The 14,945-nt window shown below is 36.6% G+C and overlaps 1 protein-coding gene across 2 annotated transcripts in view; it reads right to left on the bottom strand.

Moving 5' to 3' along the window:
* SLC9A9 (solute carrier family 9 member A9) overlaps window positions 1-14,945 on the bottom strand; it is a 570,416-nt gene that overhangs the window by 401,216 nt on the left and 154,255 nt on the right. For both annotated transcript variants that reach the window (XM_074334001.1, XM_074334003.1), the window contains exon 5: window positions 12,063-12,178. In XM_074334001.1, the coding sequence (XP_074190102.1) occupies window positions 12,063-12,178 (116 nt within the window). The remainder of the gene's footprint in view (window positions 1-12,062; window positions 12,179-14,945) is intronic.

The raw sequence follows: 14,945 nt of genomic DNA, 5'->3' as shown, positions 1-14,945 counted from the left end.
GCTATAAAATTTTATGACATTTTGGAAAATTTAATTCTAATTATATATTTGATAACATTTAAAAATTATATTAGTTTTCTATTGTTGCTGTAACAAATTAACACAAACTTGGCCTAAAAACAACACAAATATATTACCTTATAGTTTTGTAGGTCAAGTGTGACACGAGTCTCTCTGAGATAAAATCAAGGTGTCAGAAGGGCTGTATTCCTTTCTGGAGACCCTAGGAGAGAATCAGTTTCCTTGCCCTTTCTGGCTTGTAGAGGTCACCCACATTCCTTGGTTGATCGTCCCTTTCCACCATTTTCAAAGTCAGCAAAATTGTATCTCTCTGTTTCTTTCTTTCGTAGTTACATCTTTCCCTGATCACAGCCAGGAAAGGTTCTATAGCTTTTAGGGACCCATGTGATAAGTTTGGGCCCACCCAGATAATACAGGCTAATATCCACACTGCAAGGTCCTTACTTTAATCACATCTGCAAAGCCCATATTGCAATAGGTAACATATTCACAGGTTCTGGATGTTAGAACCTGACATCCTTGGAGGACCATTATTTTGCCTACCACAAAAGTTACTAGGTTGGTATTACTGTGAATATGTTAGGTGTGATGATGGTACTGGGGTATGTTTAAAACCATATGTTTAAAACAGAAATTTGTTTATATGTGCTTTCTTTGACCAACGATCCAGATAAGTTTTGCACATTCCATTTAGATGACATAGTAGTGGTTTACAATAATAATATAGGATGGTTTTGTTGCAAGAATAATTCTAGCTAGTAATTTGGAAGAAACAATAAAATTGGAAAAGAATCACCATTTTATTAATTTTTTTAAAGATGTCTTTTGTTTTATGCTTTATTTTTGTCCTAAATTATTTGAAAAAAAAAGTCTGGGGGCGATATCAAAGTAATGCTATTTTTTTAAATTAAAGAATAGTTGGCATACAGTATTATATTAGTTTCAGGTGTACAATATAGTGATTTGACACATTATCTTATGATGTGATCCCCACTCTAAGTCCAGCAACCATCTGTCACCATGTCCATTTATCACATTATTATTGACTCTATTCCCCTTCACTTCTTTCATCCATCTTCCACTCCACTCCCCTCTGTCAACCATCAGTTTGATCTTTGTTTCTATGAGTTTGTTTTTGTTTTGTTTGTTCTTTTGCTTTAATTTTTTAAAATTCCAAATATAAATGAAATCATGTGGTATTTATCTTTCTCTGTCTGACTTGTATAATACCATCTAGGTCCATCCATGTTGTTGCAAGTGGCAAGATTTCATTCTTCTTTACTACTGTTGAGTAATATATACATCTTCTTTATCCAATTGCCTATTGCTGGACACTTAGGTTGCTTCCATATCGTGGCTATTGTAAAGAATGCTGCAATAAACATATGATTACATATATCTTTTTGAATTAGTGTTTTGGATTTCTTCAGATAAATACTCAGAAGTGGAATCACTGGGTCATATGGTAGTTCTATTTTTCAGTGTTTTTTTTTAGGAACCTCTATATTGTTTCCCATAGTGGCTGCACCAATTTACATTCCCACCAACAGTTCTTAAGGGGTCCCTTTTCTCCACATCCTCACCAACACATATTGTTTGTTGATTTATTGATGATAGCCATTCTGACAGGTGTGAGGTGTGTGTGGTTTTGATTTGCATTTCCTTGATGATTAGCAATGTTGAGCATCTTTTCATATGTCTATTGGCCATCTCCATGTCCTCTTTGGAGAAATGTCTCTTCAGGTCTTCTGTCCATTTTTGGATCAGGTTTTTTGTTGTTGTTGTTTGTTTTTTTATTGTATAAGTTCTTCATGTACTTTGGATAACAACCTGATATAGAATATATCATTTGCGAATATCTTCTCCCATTCAGTAGGTCGTCTTTTCATTTAGCTTATGGGTTCCTTTGCTGGGCAGAAGCTTTTTAGTTTGATGAAGTCCTATTTATCTATTTTGGCTTTTGTTTCTCTTGCTTGAGGTGATCCAAAAAGATATTACTAAGACTGATGTCAAAAGTTTATTGCCTGTTTTCTACTAGGAATTGTATGCTTTCAGGTCTTACATTGACGTCTTTAATCCATTTTGAGTTTATTTTTGTATATGGTATAAGACAGCGGTCCAGTTTCTTTCTTTCTTTTTCTTTTTCTTTCTTTTTCTTTTTTTTTTTTTGGCATGATCTGTTCCATTTTGTCAATCTTAATGAAACTAATAGGTTCAGACAATAAGCATCAATGGATGAAATTATTACCTGAAATTTCATGGGGGAAATTCAGAAGGAGGAATCAGGATGTCAACAACCTGAGCCAAGTGACCAGACTTAGCATTACTGAAAGTTGATACCCAGAGCATGTGTAACTTCTGATAAGAAGCAACATCATCCCCTATGCAGTATTTTTGCAAAAACAGGTGACCCTGAACCTAATTAAGACTTTTAGAGCTAACTTTCACTTATAGAAATATGAGGATATAGGGACAAGTAAATGACACCACAAGTAAGCAAACAGACAAATGTAGAATTGACCAAAGTTCCTCAACAAGTCGAGAGTACAAAATGAAAAGATGAGGAGGAAGCTCTTCCCTGGGCTAAATGAGAATGCAGAGATGTAACAACGAAAAGTCCTACGTGAACCTTGTTTGGGTTCTGATTAAAGAAACATGGCACAAATCAGAGAACTTTGAATGTGGAATGGGTATTAGATGATACCAATGGATTATGGAAATTTTTGCAGGCTTGATAATGGCTTCATGGTTATGTAAGAACAATCACCATAATTATAGAGATGTATACAAAAATACATAGAGGTAAAATGGCAATATCTGAGATTTGCTTTTACAAATTACTATCTTCCACCTATGAAAATAAATATAAAAGTGTATTTGTGTTTTATTCAAAACAAAATTACCACATTACATATAAAACATTCCCAACTCAAACCAAGCAACTCACAAATGAATGCGTTGGTCAAGAGGGCATTCCATGAAGCAAGTGTATAAACTCAGGAAATACATCGCTGTTACCAGGAAAGCAAGCAAAATTGTGCTTGTCTCACTTGTTGATGGTAAAATAACAGCCTCATCTTACTACAGCATAAAGATGACAATAACAATATAACAATTAAAAAAGGAAAATATATTATCTCCTTATAAAGAAACTTCAAGTCTTACTGTCTTCATTTTAGAGATGGAGAAATTGAGGCTAAGTGGGTTAGAAAGAATAGGGATTTAAACACAGGCCTATCCCACACTATGGACAGTCTTCCTAAGCAATAGTCAATGACTATTTATTCAATAAATATTTGATATGCACTTTGCAAAACTCAACATGCCATTTGTATTTGAGACATCTGTAAATGCTTTATCAGATCTATTTATTAAACATTATTTAATGTTTATGACGATGAAGAAATGGATCCTATGAAGCACTATGTACATTTTGACTTGTTTAATTGAGGAATTAAACTAATAATTTACGTCAACTCGATTTTTAAACTAAACTTAATGAAAAGAATTGTGGACTGTATTTCCCCAACTGACTACACAAAATTACTATTTACCACTTTTAAATAAATATTTATTTCTGATATTGAGTCTACCCAATTTAGGCACATTAAACATATCCATATCCTTTGAAACAGGGCAATCATAATATAAATGTGAAGTTTCTTGGATTTCTGACAAGCTACATAAAACAAAACAGTAATGGGCATTAACTCTAAGATTGTCAGGCCTTAAGAACTTGTTATTATGTTCTACTATGAAAAAGAATAGAATTGAGACAGTTGGACAGGAGTTTATTTAATCTGCTTTTGTCAAGTCAGAGGTTGCAGTATTTATACTTTTGAATGGCACATGCATGGTACTTAAATCATATAGATATTTACTCTCATTTCTTTTTGCTCTGCCTCTGAAGCTTGAGTGTAAGTTAGTTCCTGGGTTATTATGTGTTGGAGGAGAAAAATAAGACTGGAAAAAGGGACTTGAGAAAATTTCACACAGTTCAATCTTATTTTACAAGTGCCTATATTTCACCAAATGTCATCATCTATACAGTGCTTTGTATCTATGCTTCTCAGTTTTAAATTGTTGTGGTATTTCCATTAAGGAGCATATTCTTGTGTGAAATCTAGGAAAGTATAAGTCATAAAAATAACGAGCAGAATGGTGGTTGCCAGGGCCTGGGAGCGGGCAAACCAGGAGATGTCAGTCAAAGGGCACAGGCTGTACGAGGCGTAAGCGCTGGGGATCTAAGCTACGGCAGCGTGAAGATAGCTAATGATACTGCATCATGCACTTGAAAGTGAATAAGAAAGCAGATCTTAAATCTACATTGTTTTACACATTAAAAACAGGCAATTATGTGAGGAGATAGAGGTGTTAACTAACCTTATTGTAGTAATCATTTTGCAATATATATGGGTAGCACATAATCACATTGCACACTTTAAATCAATTCTTTTCCATTTAGCCTCAGCTAAATCTTGGCTAGGTATTATTAACTCTCCGTATTTTTCTTTTATAGATACACATTAGACTTAACTCTAATCTTCCTGCATGTTGCAGACTCTCCTCAGCCAATTTTCAGTTTACCTCCAGTTAGGATAGTTTGACTATTATTTGATTCATTTAATATCCTCCTTTCCTCACTGATGAAGATCTCACTAATGATGTAAAAGTCATCCACAGCACTTACCAGAGAGTGGACAGCTAAAGGCCTAGCCCCCAAAGAAACCGTGTGTGGCAGTTGGCGGAGAGGAAGAGAGAAGAGAGGGCTTGATCAATGAGTCAGCTCCTCATCAGGTTATGTTTAGACAAGGGAAGGTAGAAGGATGGAGAAGGGGAGAGAAGAGATCAACAAAATGGCAATAGAGTAGAAAGTCCAGAAACTGGAAACAAATGCTTTCCTAGTTAATATCCCTCATTTTACAAATGGCCAAAGGCCATACGGGATCCTCTGACCTCATGCGGTGCCCGTCTTGGACTTGGGTCCCAGTTTGATAAATTTAGAGCAAGATAGTGATTTGTATTAATAAGTCTGAAATGTCTCTTTCTACAGGGTAGGTGAGGTAAAGAGAGAAGTCTTTTGGGTGTGGAAAGACACTGGGGAACCCCAGTGTGTACCCTGCTCCTGGAACACAAGCCTTGTTGGTGCCCATGGGGCATGTGCATCTGTGGCTCCTCCCTCCTCACCTTCCTCAGGTCGTTGCTCAAATGTCACCTTGAAGAGACCTTCCCTAACCATCCAAAATTGCACCTTTCCTCCCCCCACACAGTTACCCCCAAATCGCGGTGCTTCCCATCCCCTTTTCTCGCCTTACATTTCTGTAGAGCACTAATTGTTATTCATCTACTATTTATTTACTTCCTATTTCTTTGTCCCTATGAGGGAGGAACTTTTTCTAATTTTTATGTTTTGCCCCCTATCTTTTCACTCTTATATTTCTAGTATCTAGAACAGTATCTTTTCAATAAATACATGTTAAATTAATGAATTAATAAGTTTGTGGAGGAAACTGCTAGAGCAAAGTGTGGAGTGTGAGAGGGGATCTCTTCTCGACAATAAAATGTGAAGCACTTGAGTATCCCCGATCACCCTCGGTGATAAGGAGTCTCACGGCCCTGGAAGGGACAGGGACTCAAGATGATGGTGGAACTCCCAGCACAGAGCTTAGTGGTGATACTGGTTTTTGTCCCTGAAAAAAATATATTCAACCAAAACAAAAGTATGTGCCTCTCTTCTTGGCTACGCAGCCAGTATTTCTTTCTTCCTGTTTCCAGAGAGTGCGAACCCATGCACTGCAGACTTGCAGAAGCACTAATAATATGTAGCGTAGTTTTTTTAAGGTTGGAAGATGTCCAGAAAAGTAGCTTCCTTCAGGAAAAGGAAGAACTCAGCACATTACATTAAGTATTAATCACCCAGAAGATGCTATAAACTCACCGTGGTATTTACAGAACTGACATTTCCTCCAAGGTCTCCAGGAAGCCACTCATGCAAGCACATGTGGGTTGTGCATTTTCTCACTTCATTAATTTCCCTGTTTCCTATGTGGACTAAAATGTCTTCGTTTTATATGATGCAGCTGCATTAAAACTCAAATGCTGCTGCACTATTTCGAAATCCGGAAGGGTTAGTCCAGTACTTAAGACTAGAAAATAATTCCTACTTCATAGACTTGTCCTATTTTGTCTCAAGAAAATTAATCCAGGTTGTCCTGATTTGAGTCACCTCAAACAGGGCTTACTGGAGATTTGCCCTGTCTAATGTAGTGGCTACAAGTCACTTGTGGCTACTTGAAATGTGGCCAGGCCGAACAGGTGGGCTGGAAGAATAAAATACACCCTAGATTTCAAAGATAATATGAAGAAAAGTAAAATACCTCATTGATAATTTTATGTTGATCACATTTTGAAATGATAACATTTATTTAATATTGAATTAAATAAAATATACTGTTAAAATGAATTCTACCCATTTCTTTTTACCTTCTTAATGTGGTTACTAGAAAGTTTAAATGAGATAGTGATTAGTGCTCTACAGAAATGTAAGGCGAGAAAAGGGGATGGGAAGCACCGCGATTTGGGGGTAACTGTGTGGGGGGAGGAAAGGTGCAATTTTGGATGGTTAGGGAAGGTCTCTTCAAGGTGACATTTGAGCAACGACCTGAGGAAGGTGAGGAGGGAGGAGCCACAGATGCACATGCCCCATGGGCACCAACAAGGCTTGTGTTCCAGGAGCAGCGTACACACTGGGGTTCCCCAGTGTCTTTCCACACCCAAAAGACTTCTCTCTTTACCTCACCTACCCTGTAGAAAGAGACATTTCAGACTTATTAATACAAATCACTATCTTGCTCTAAATTTATCAAACTGGGACCCAAGTCCAAGACGGGCATCGCATGAGGTCAGAGGATCCCGTATGGCCTTTGGCCATTTGTAAAATGAGGGATATTAACTAGGAAAGCATTTGTTTCCAGTTTCTGGACTTTCTACTCTATTGCCATTTTGTTGATCTCTTCTCTCCCCTTCTCCATCCTTCTACCTTCCCTTGTCTAAACATAACCTGATGAGGAGCTGACTCATTGATCAAGCCCTCTCTTCTCTCTTCCTCTCCGCCAACTGCCACACACGGTTTCTTTGGGGGCTAGGCCTTTAGCTGTCCACTCTCTGGTAAGTGCTGTGGATGACTTTTACATCATTAGTGAGATCTTCATCAGTGAGGAAAGGAGGATATTAAATGAATCAAATAATAGTCAAACCATCCTAACTGGAGGTAAACTGAAAATTGGCTGAGGAGAGTCTGCAACATGCAGGAAGATTAGAGTTAAGTCTAATGTGTATCTATAAAAGAAAAATACGGAGAGTTAATAATACCTAGCCAAGATTTAGCTGAGGCTAAATGGGAAAGAATTGATTTAAAGAAGGCAAAGAAAAAGCAGACCTCGAGAGCATGGGTTCTATTTTATAAATTAGTGAGTCACAATAATTTAGGCAATAAATGAATAATTGTGGGATAAGATTAGCTAGGTGTTTCAAGGTTGTTGAAGATCTTAAATTGTACCAATTTAGCAGAGAGTAGGTTCAGCATGTTTTAGTATAGCAATTAGCTCCCAGTAAATGAAGCGTAAGTATTCCTATTGGTGTGTGGGTCTCTGCTGTGTAAGATCATCTCTAACATTTGCTGAGTGGGGATAGAACCCCAGAATGTCTGGATGGGAGGCTTTGGGTTGAAAAGGCAGTTTCTTCATATGTAAAATGAAGGTTGGAAGAGTTGAGATTACATTATCTTCCACCTGCAAGGACCCATGAAGTCTAGCCAGGCTGAGTGGTGCCCAAAGTTGCACAGCTGGTCCATGCCAGCCTGGGAATGTGGACATGGTTTTCAGGCTTCTCTTTGGCTGAGTCAATTCTGAATTTAAAAACATTCAGTCAGCTCAATTGTTTGACACAATGTAGATACATAACCTTCTTACCGAGTTTGATTTTTTTATTCTATTTTAATCAGTTTTCATGCCATGTAAACATAACCTCAGGGATAAAAACAGCTAAAGAAGGAACAAAGCTTGAACACAGTTGTGCTTGGAGCTGTCTGCAGCACTGAGAAGAATACAACCAACGTGGCCTTTGGCGTCGGCACCAGGGAACATGGGTGCACTGCTTTCAACATGCAGATTAGTGCAAAGGTGACCTGCAAGGAGACCTGACCATGGGAAGCAAAATGCCCAAAAGTGACAGAGAAGAACACCCCTAACTAACTAAAAATCACTGGTGGGTTGAAAATATTTTATCCTGAGTCCAAAGGAGCTGCAGCATTTCCCTGGGCTGTGAGAGTGGAGCATGAACTCATCTGGTAATGACTTAGTGGCCTTGTCACCCTCAGCTCTGGAGCGGAACAGTCTACCCATATACACCCTCTGGGCTCTGATCTTCTAATCAGTACCACAGATTTCAAATCTGTGACCTACTTTCATTTCATCCTCTTTCAGGAAATGGGTCAACATCAGACATTAAAAATATTTTTCTTCCTCCACACTATGAGCCAAATAAAACAGATAAAACTGGAAAAAATATTTGTAACTTATATTCCAAAGGGTTAATATCCCTAATATACTAAGGGCTTCTAAAACTTGAAAAGTGAAAGACCAACAACCTCACTGAGAAAGGGTATCTTATAAACAGTTGGTTTTCAGAAAAAAGTATGTCCCCTAAACATACAAACGTTCAACCTTATTCATCACAAGAGAAGTACTAAGTAAAAACATAGGGTGATATAAATCCTCTCCTCTCATATGAGTAAAAATCCAAAATAGTGACAAAATTCTGCATTAGCAAGCCTACAGAGAACAAGTGCTGTCACACATTGCTAGTGTGAATGCAAAATAGTACAAACTTTATGGATAGGAATTTGGCATCTAGGAGAATTAGAAATGAATTTACCTTTTAAACTGTTTCTAGAAATCTATTCCAAAGAAACACTGACAAAATGTGAAAAGCTATTAATTTCAAGGTTATTAACTGCAATATCATTCATACTAATTGCAAAGGATAATAAAGAACCCAAATATCCATCAACAGATGATTGGTTGAATAAACTGGGTACTCTGCAGCTAAAGAAGAGAATGAGAAAGATCTTCATGTACTGCTATGAAGTACGGTCCAAAATACTGTAAATTAAAAAAGAGTAAAGCAAAGAAGTAGCATATATTAGGTTGGTGCAAAAGTAATTGAGGTTTTTGCTATTATTTTTAACCTTTTAAACCGCAATTACTTTTACACCAACCTAGTAGAGTGTGTGCATGTTTGTGTATTTTCTTAGATTTAAAAGTAGAAGGGTGAACTAAAAACCAATAAAAATGGTTGGAAAATTAGGGTAGAGGGGAAGGGATAGAAGCTAGATTGTTTTTCTTGTTCTATTCTATGGTTTTCATTTTTGAATTTTGTAGATATTTAATTTAATTTTAAAACAAAAATTAAAAGCAAAATGAAATAAATGAACATTATTGTATATTGACTTGTAACTCAGCAATACAGAAATTATTTCAAGGCTCTTAAAACAGAGTAATTTTTAACTTATTATCCCTAGTAGCGTATATCCAAAAGGTAAAAGAACCACAGTGAAATCTTAAACAGTTTTCAATAATCATATTTTTAGAAATAATATGTATATTATAATTTTTAAAATATGTATTTTAAGCAAGTAAGAAATTATATTAATGTAATAAGGAGATGAAAAGTAGGCAGAAGAAAAATTAAAATACAAATAAAAATTCAAGGCAGTTAAGCAAATTTGAGCTGAAAATATTAATATGAATTTACGATATTATTTCTCCTTTAAAACAAATAAAAATATCTAGAAACAGTTACTGATGCAGTAGTAATGAAAACCCCTAATGCCCAAATTTTGGTCTGTAAATAATTTTCCCTCTTAGAAAGAACCAAGGCTTCTTGACAAAATGGCTGGATCCAAGTCAGGGTAGAAGAAATAAACAAGATAAGGTTGGAACATCTACCCCTACCCCAAAACAAGAAACCTATGAAAGACCACTGGGGTCATGACAAGAGTGTACAGGAGAAACTTGAAGGGGCTCCCAGTTGTCAAAGATGGAATATGTATACTGATCATCAAACAGAATGACAGCAGTAGATTGAAACATATCAACTATGTTAAAACCCATTTGTTGATATGATACTTACAAAGTCTTTTTTCTTGGTTATATGTGAAGGATACTAGGCAAACAACTTATAATTTTGGAAATTAGTACATAAACGGAATGAATCAATCATTTATCCTGCTGTTTTGTGCAAATGATATCATGAGTACTCAAATAGTTGATATGGAAAATTGCTTCTTTATAGGAGAGTACCAGCTAATAAATACAAAAGGTAGGACAGAGTTAGCATACCACTCATTTGTAAGCCCTAATAAATACTGAAGTAAGCAGTAACTGTAGACCGGAACCAAAGCCATTAGCTAAAATGAGGAACTCTAAAATATAGAGCTTCTCAGATTTAATGTGCATATGAATCATTTGAAGATATTGCTAAATTCTAGAATCTGATTCTGTAGGCCTGGGGTTGAGCCTGAGATCCCACATTTATAACAAGCCACCATACGGCATTGATACTGCTGGCCAGAGGGCCATTCTGAGAAAGAGACAAGCAGCCTCTGACATCGGGGAGCTGGCCTCATATGATCAGCTGGCCCTTGGTGTTCTTCCACTGAACATAAACAATTTCACAATGCATCAGACAAGGTCATTCTGTGACCTGGATGAAGACCAAAACAAGACTACTGCATGATCATGTCTAAACGCAAATGATGAACCCTGCCCGAAACATAAAACTGACCAACCTCTCCCTATCCTGGTTATATCAGTGGCCGTTGCTTCTTCACCAGTTGTAGTTTTAGGCTCAATCCAGTCTTCCTTCCTTCTAGGTAAGATTTATTCAAATGCCCAGTTACTTCTGCTTCCTGACAGCATCTAATCTAGAATGAAGACTCAATTCCTTACACCCTCCTTAAAATCACAAAACATAAGCCCAAGTCCTATAATAAGTCCTCTCTGACACCCTCTGAGAGCATTCTATCACATGGCAACATGTAATAAATGCACCTTGTCAAGTGCAGGTGTGTTCTGGTGGTCTCTGTTGGAGCAGTAACTCAATAGTGAGGTGGGTCAGCCTGACAGCTGGCTCACTAGTCACTATGTGCTTCCTGCTGCTATGGGGACTTGCAACACCACCTACAAGGCATCCGTCCCAACAAAGATGGATCTGTATTAAGTCTTTAGATTTAACCATCGGTTTACAAGAAATACAGGCGGTAGAGGTACAAATAAAGAGCCATATTCAATTCAACCACGAGATAAACTACCTTTTTTTTTTCAACAAGTAAATGACAAAAAAAAAAAAAAGAAGATGGAGGGGAAATATACAGATTACAAGAGACTCAATAGTCATATCAATCAAATGCAGCATGTAGCCCTTGTTTGTGTCTTAATTTGTATAAACTACTACACAAAGTAATAATGATAATGACAAAAAGAGGGAGTACAGGTGGGTATAGATAAAAGCATTGGTCATATTTGATAATTGCTGAAGGGTGTATGACAGTTTTTGTGGGTGGTTTTTTTTTTAGTCTCTCTACTCTTAATATGTTTGAAAAGATCCATAATAAATAATTTTGAAAATATCTTTTTTTTTTACCATTTAATTCAGTAGCTCATTTTTGAAAGAAGACAAGTTGAATAGAGGAAAATTAAGGACTGTAGCTCAAAATGGCTACATATTCTAAAGAAATAAACTGTAATAAATTTAAAAGAATCTTCCCACTACTGAAATTGCTTTCAGGCCCATTTTTTGAGAGTTATTAGAATATTCACCTGTTTCTTTTCTCTTTTTTGTAATCACTAACAGATGTGTCAACTGCATGTGAAGAGGAATAAGGAATTATTATATAGAGTAGGGTGATAGTCTTACAGAAACATTCAGTTTAAATGTTTGATTCTTAAAAAGAAGAAAACATTATTTGAGCAATTAATTACCTGGATCTGTAGCAGATATCAGTGAACCAAAAAACAGACAGTCAGTGAAATGGAAGTCTCCATTTTTCAGCTGGCCAGCATTTACCATAGCCTTCACAAAGCCATACATAACTAACCTGTTGAAGAGAAAAATGAAATCTTCAAATATCAAGTTGAATCCTGTGCAAGCCCATGCCATCACAAGTGTCATGCACAAATTACACTGTCCTGCCAATTCATGGCTGTGCTGGCTCTCAGTACCCCATCTAAATCTCTTGATTATGAAAGCCACTTTTACCAAATATCACAACTAATTCACCTGGAAAAAGGTAACAGAACATTTTATAGTATCTTTCAGTGAAAACAAGATAAGTCTCAAGGATATAAAAAATAATCTGTCAAATATGGTATAGCAAACCACGCTCACATGCACAGGGCCTGGGTTGACATCTGTAAATGGATTGCTTTTCAGTTTTTATTGTTTTGTCTGCTAGGGATGTCTGAGAAGGGTTGACATTTCTAGTCTGTCACTGCAATGAGAAGGATGTTGGCCACTCACAGGGCACTCAGTCAACCAGGCACTTTACAATGGAGGAGTCTGTACTACTGCGATGTCAGGACACTTCCAAGTGGGTGGGGAGTCACTGTTAGGTTAGAAAGCCTGTAACGTCAACACACTGTGGAAAATGAATCCTGAAATGCTTATGTTTTGATCTTGCAAGGAAAGCTGTTTTGTTTCTTTGTTTTCCCATGAGATTATAATGTTTATAAGCTTACCAAACCTACTCCATGGCAATTGTCTGTTTTGATCATCATTTGCCACACTATAGCTTTTAGTGATACTTAGTTATTGACTTGGCTGATTCACTTTGATAAAATCCTACTAGAGGAAATAGAGATTGGTGAATTGGACCATAGTAAAATCACTACAAGTGATTGTAAGAGTCCTTAGAAACAAACTATGGACTTTCAGACTAAGAGATGCATGTTTAAATATTCACATATATATAGTTTCTGAAAAATTGTTTTAAGGTTGTAAGCATGGCTAAAAAGGCTCAAAGTCAGATATTAAAAATTATAATGTCAAAGAGAATGCAGATGTTTCAAATTCTGTTAAGAAAAATTTTTTTGTGAGAGAATATTTCAAATACACCTGCATTTAAATCCAGTTTCTACCACTCACTAGCTATATGATGTTAAGGCATTATGAAAACTTTCTGAGACTCAATATCCTTATTTATGAAGTAGGAAAAACAGTAATAGTTAGCCCATAGAGTCGTTTTAGGATTACTTGAGATAATACATGTTTGATTTTCGGCACACAATAAATTTTTAGTGAGTTTACTATATTATCAAAATAGGTAATGTTTATTTACTCTTTCTATTTCTTCACATATTTTAACTAATTTATCTACATGTTGATCCTATAAAGTAGTTATATGTATTTTAGATGAGAAAATTGAACACAGTGTGTCAAGTAACTTGCTCTAGGGGACACAACTATTAGCTTGCGAAACCGAGATCTGAATTACAGGGAATCGGCTCCAGAGCCGGGCTTTTAACCACAACAGCATATTCCCTAGATGGATAGTTTTATATTTTACGTTATTTATTATCTCACAGGATACACTCACAATTACCCCATTAGGTGGTCGCTCTAGGTAGTACAAAGGAGCAGCAATGGAGTTTCCCTAAGAACCTGGAAATAATACTACTCTCTGAGTTGAACCATTGAGACGATAGCTAGTGGGTTTGAGCAGAGAGATCCAATATTGCTGTGAAGTGTGGATCCTAGTAGTAGGAGAGGCTGCACCCTAACGAGGTGGGAAGAACTGACCTATCAGAAAGGCTGTGCCACGGGACACAGCAATGGTTACAGGAAGAGACAAGTCCACGAGGCCTCGGTCATGGCAGCCCACCCACACTTATCTGGTGAGGGTCTTCCAGTTACCAGGGTGTGCAGCCTCTTGACAGGTATGGAGTAGCTTCAGTCAGCTTATTTTTTCATTCAACAGACATTTATTATTGAACCCCTACTATGTGTCAAGCTTGGTGCTTACAATACATCAGTGAAAGAAACAAAAGATCCCTGTGTGCATTTTAGCAAGACGGACAGTAGTAAAAAATAATCATAAATTTAAAATTTATCTGTTTCCCACATCACTTTCTGAATTGGAATCTACAGGTCTGATCAATCCTGGGCCATTCTAGCTGGTCATGCCATTACCACCGAAATGCTCTCCGACACTAGTCCCTCAGCCTCTTCTGGGGTTAGCCCAGCTTCAACCAGTCCTCTCTCATCTGAGCTATGGCTCAAATACTGAGTATTAACAGGCTCTGTAATCGATATAAACTTTATGACCTGTGACTACATTTCTGAATTCTATACCCATTAGTTAATTTTACAGGTTAGGAATCTGAGGCTCAGAATTAAAATGACTTGCCCCACATTGCAAAGAAGCATTAGACAGGTAAGATAAAAAATATATAGGATATACTATCCAGGCTTGGCAAGGCTATATGGAAACTAGAAGCCTCATATACTATTGATGGACATGAAATTAATGGTTTCCAATGAATTTATACAAAAAAAATCTGAACAAAAAGTTGTGTATTCAGATATTTTGATTACTATTATTTATGAGTGAAAAATTCAAAGCAATGTAAATGTCCAGTGATGAATTGTAGAACACACCTATGATGGACTTATATGCAACTATTAATACTCTAGACAAGACTGTACATTTCATGCAGAAAAGTAAACTGATAAAGCAAATTAAAAGCTGGCAATAAATAAAAATTTACAATTTTACAATAATTAAACATACTTAGGCATACATATAAAAAGAAAAAAGATCAGAAGCATGTAGTCTAGGATGTTAATAGTGGCTATATAATGAAAAT

The sequence above is a fragment of the Rhinolophus sinicus genome, linkage group LG01 (assembly GCF_036562045.2).
Source record: "Rhinolophus sinicus isolate RSC01 linkage group LG01, ASM3656204v1, whole genome shotgun sequence".
Lineage (NCBI taxonomy): Eukaryota > Metazoa > Chordata > Mammalia > Chiroptera > Rhinolophidae > Rhinolophus > Rhinolophus sinicus.
The sequence above is the reverse complement of the archived record's forward strand: the minus strand, read 5'-3'. Positions and strand labels throughout refer to the sequence as shown.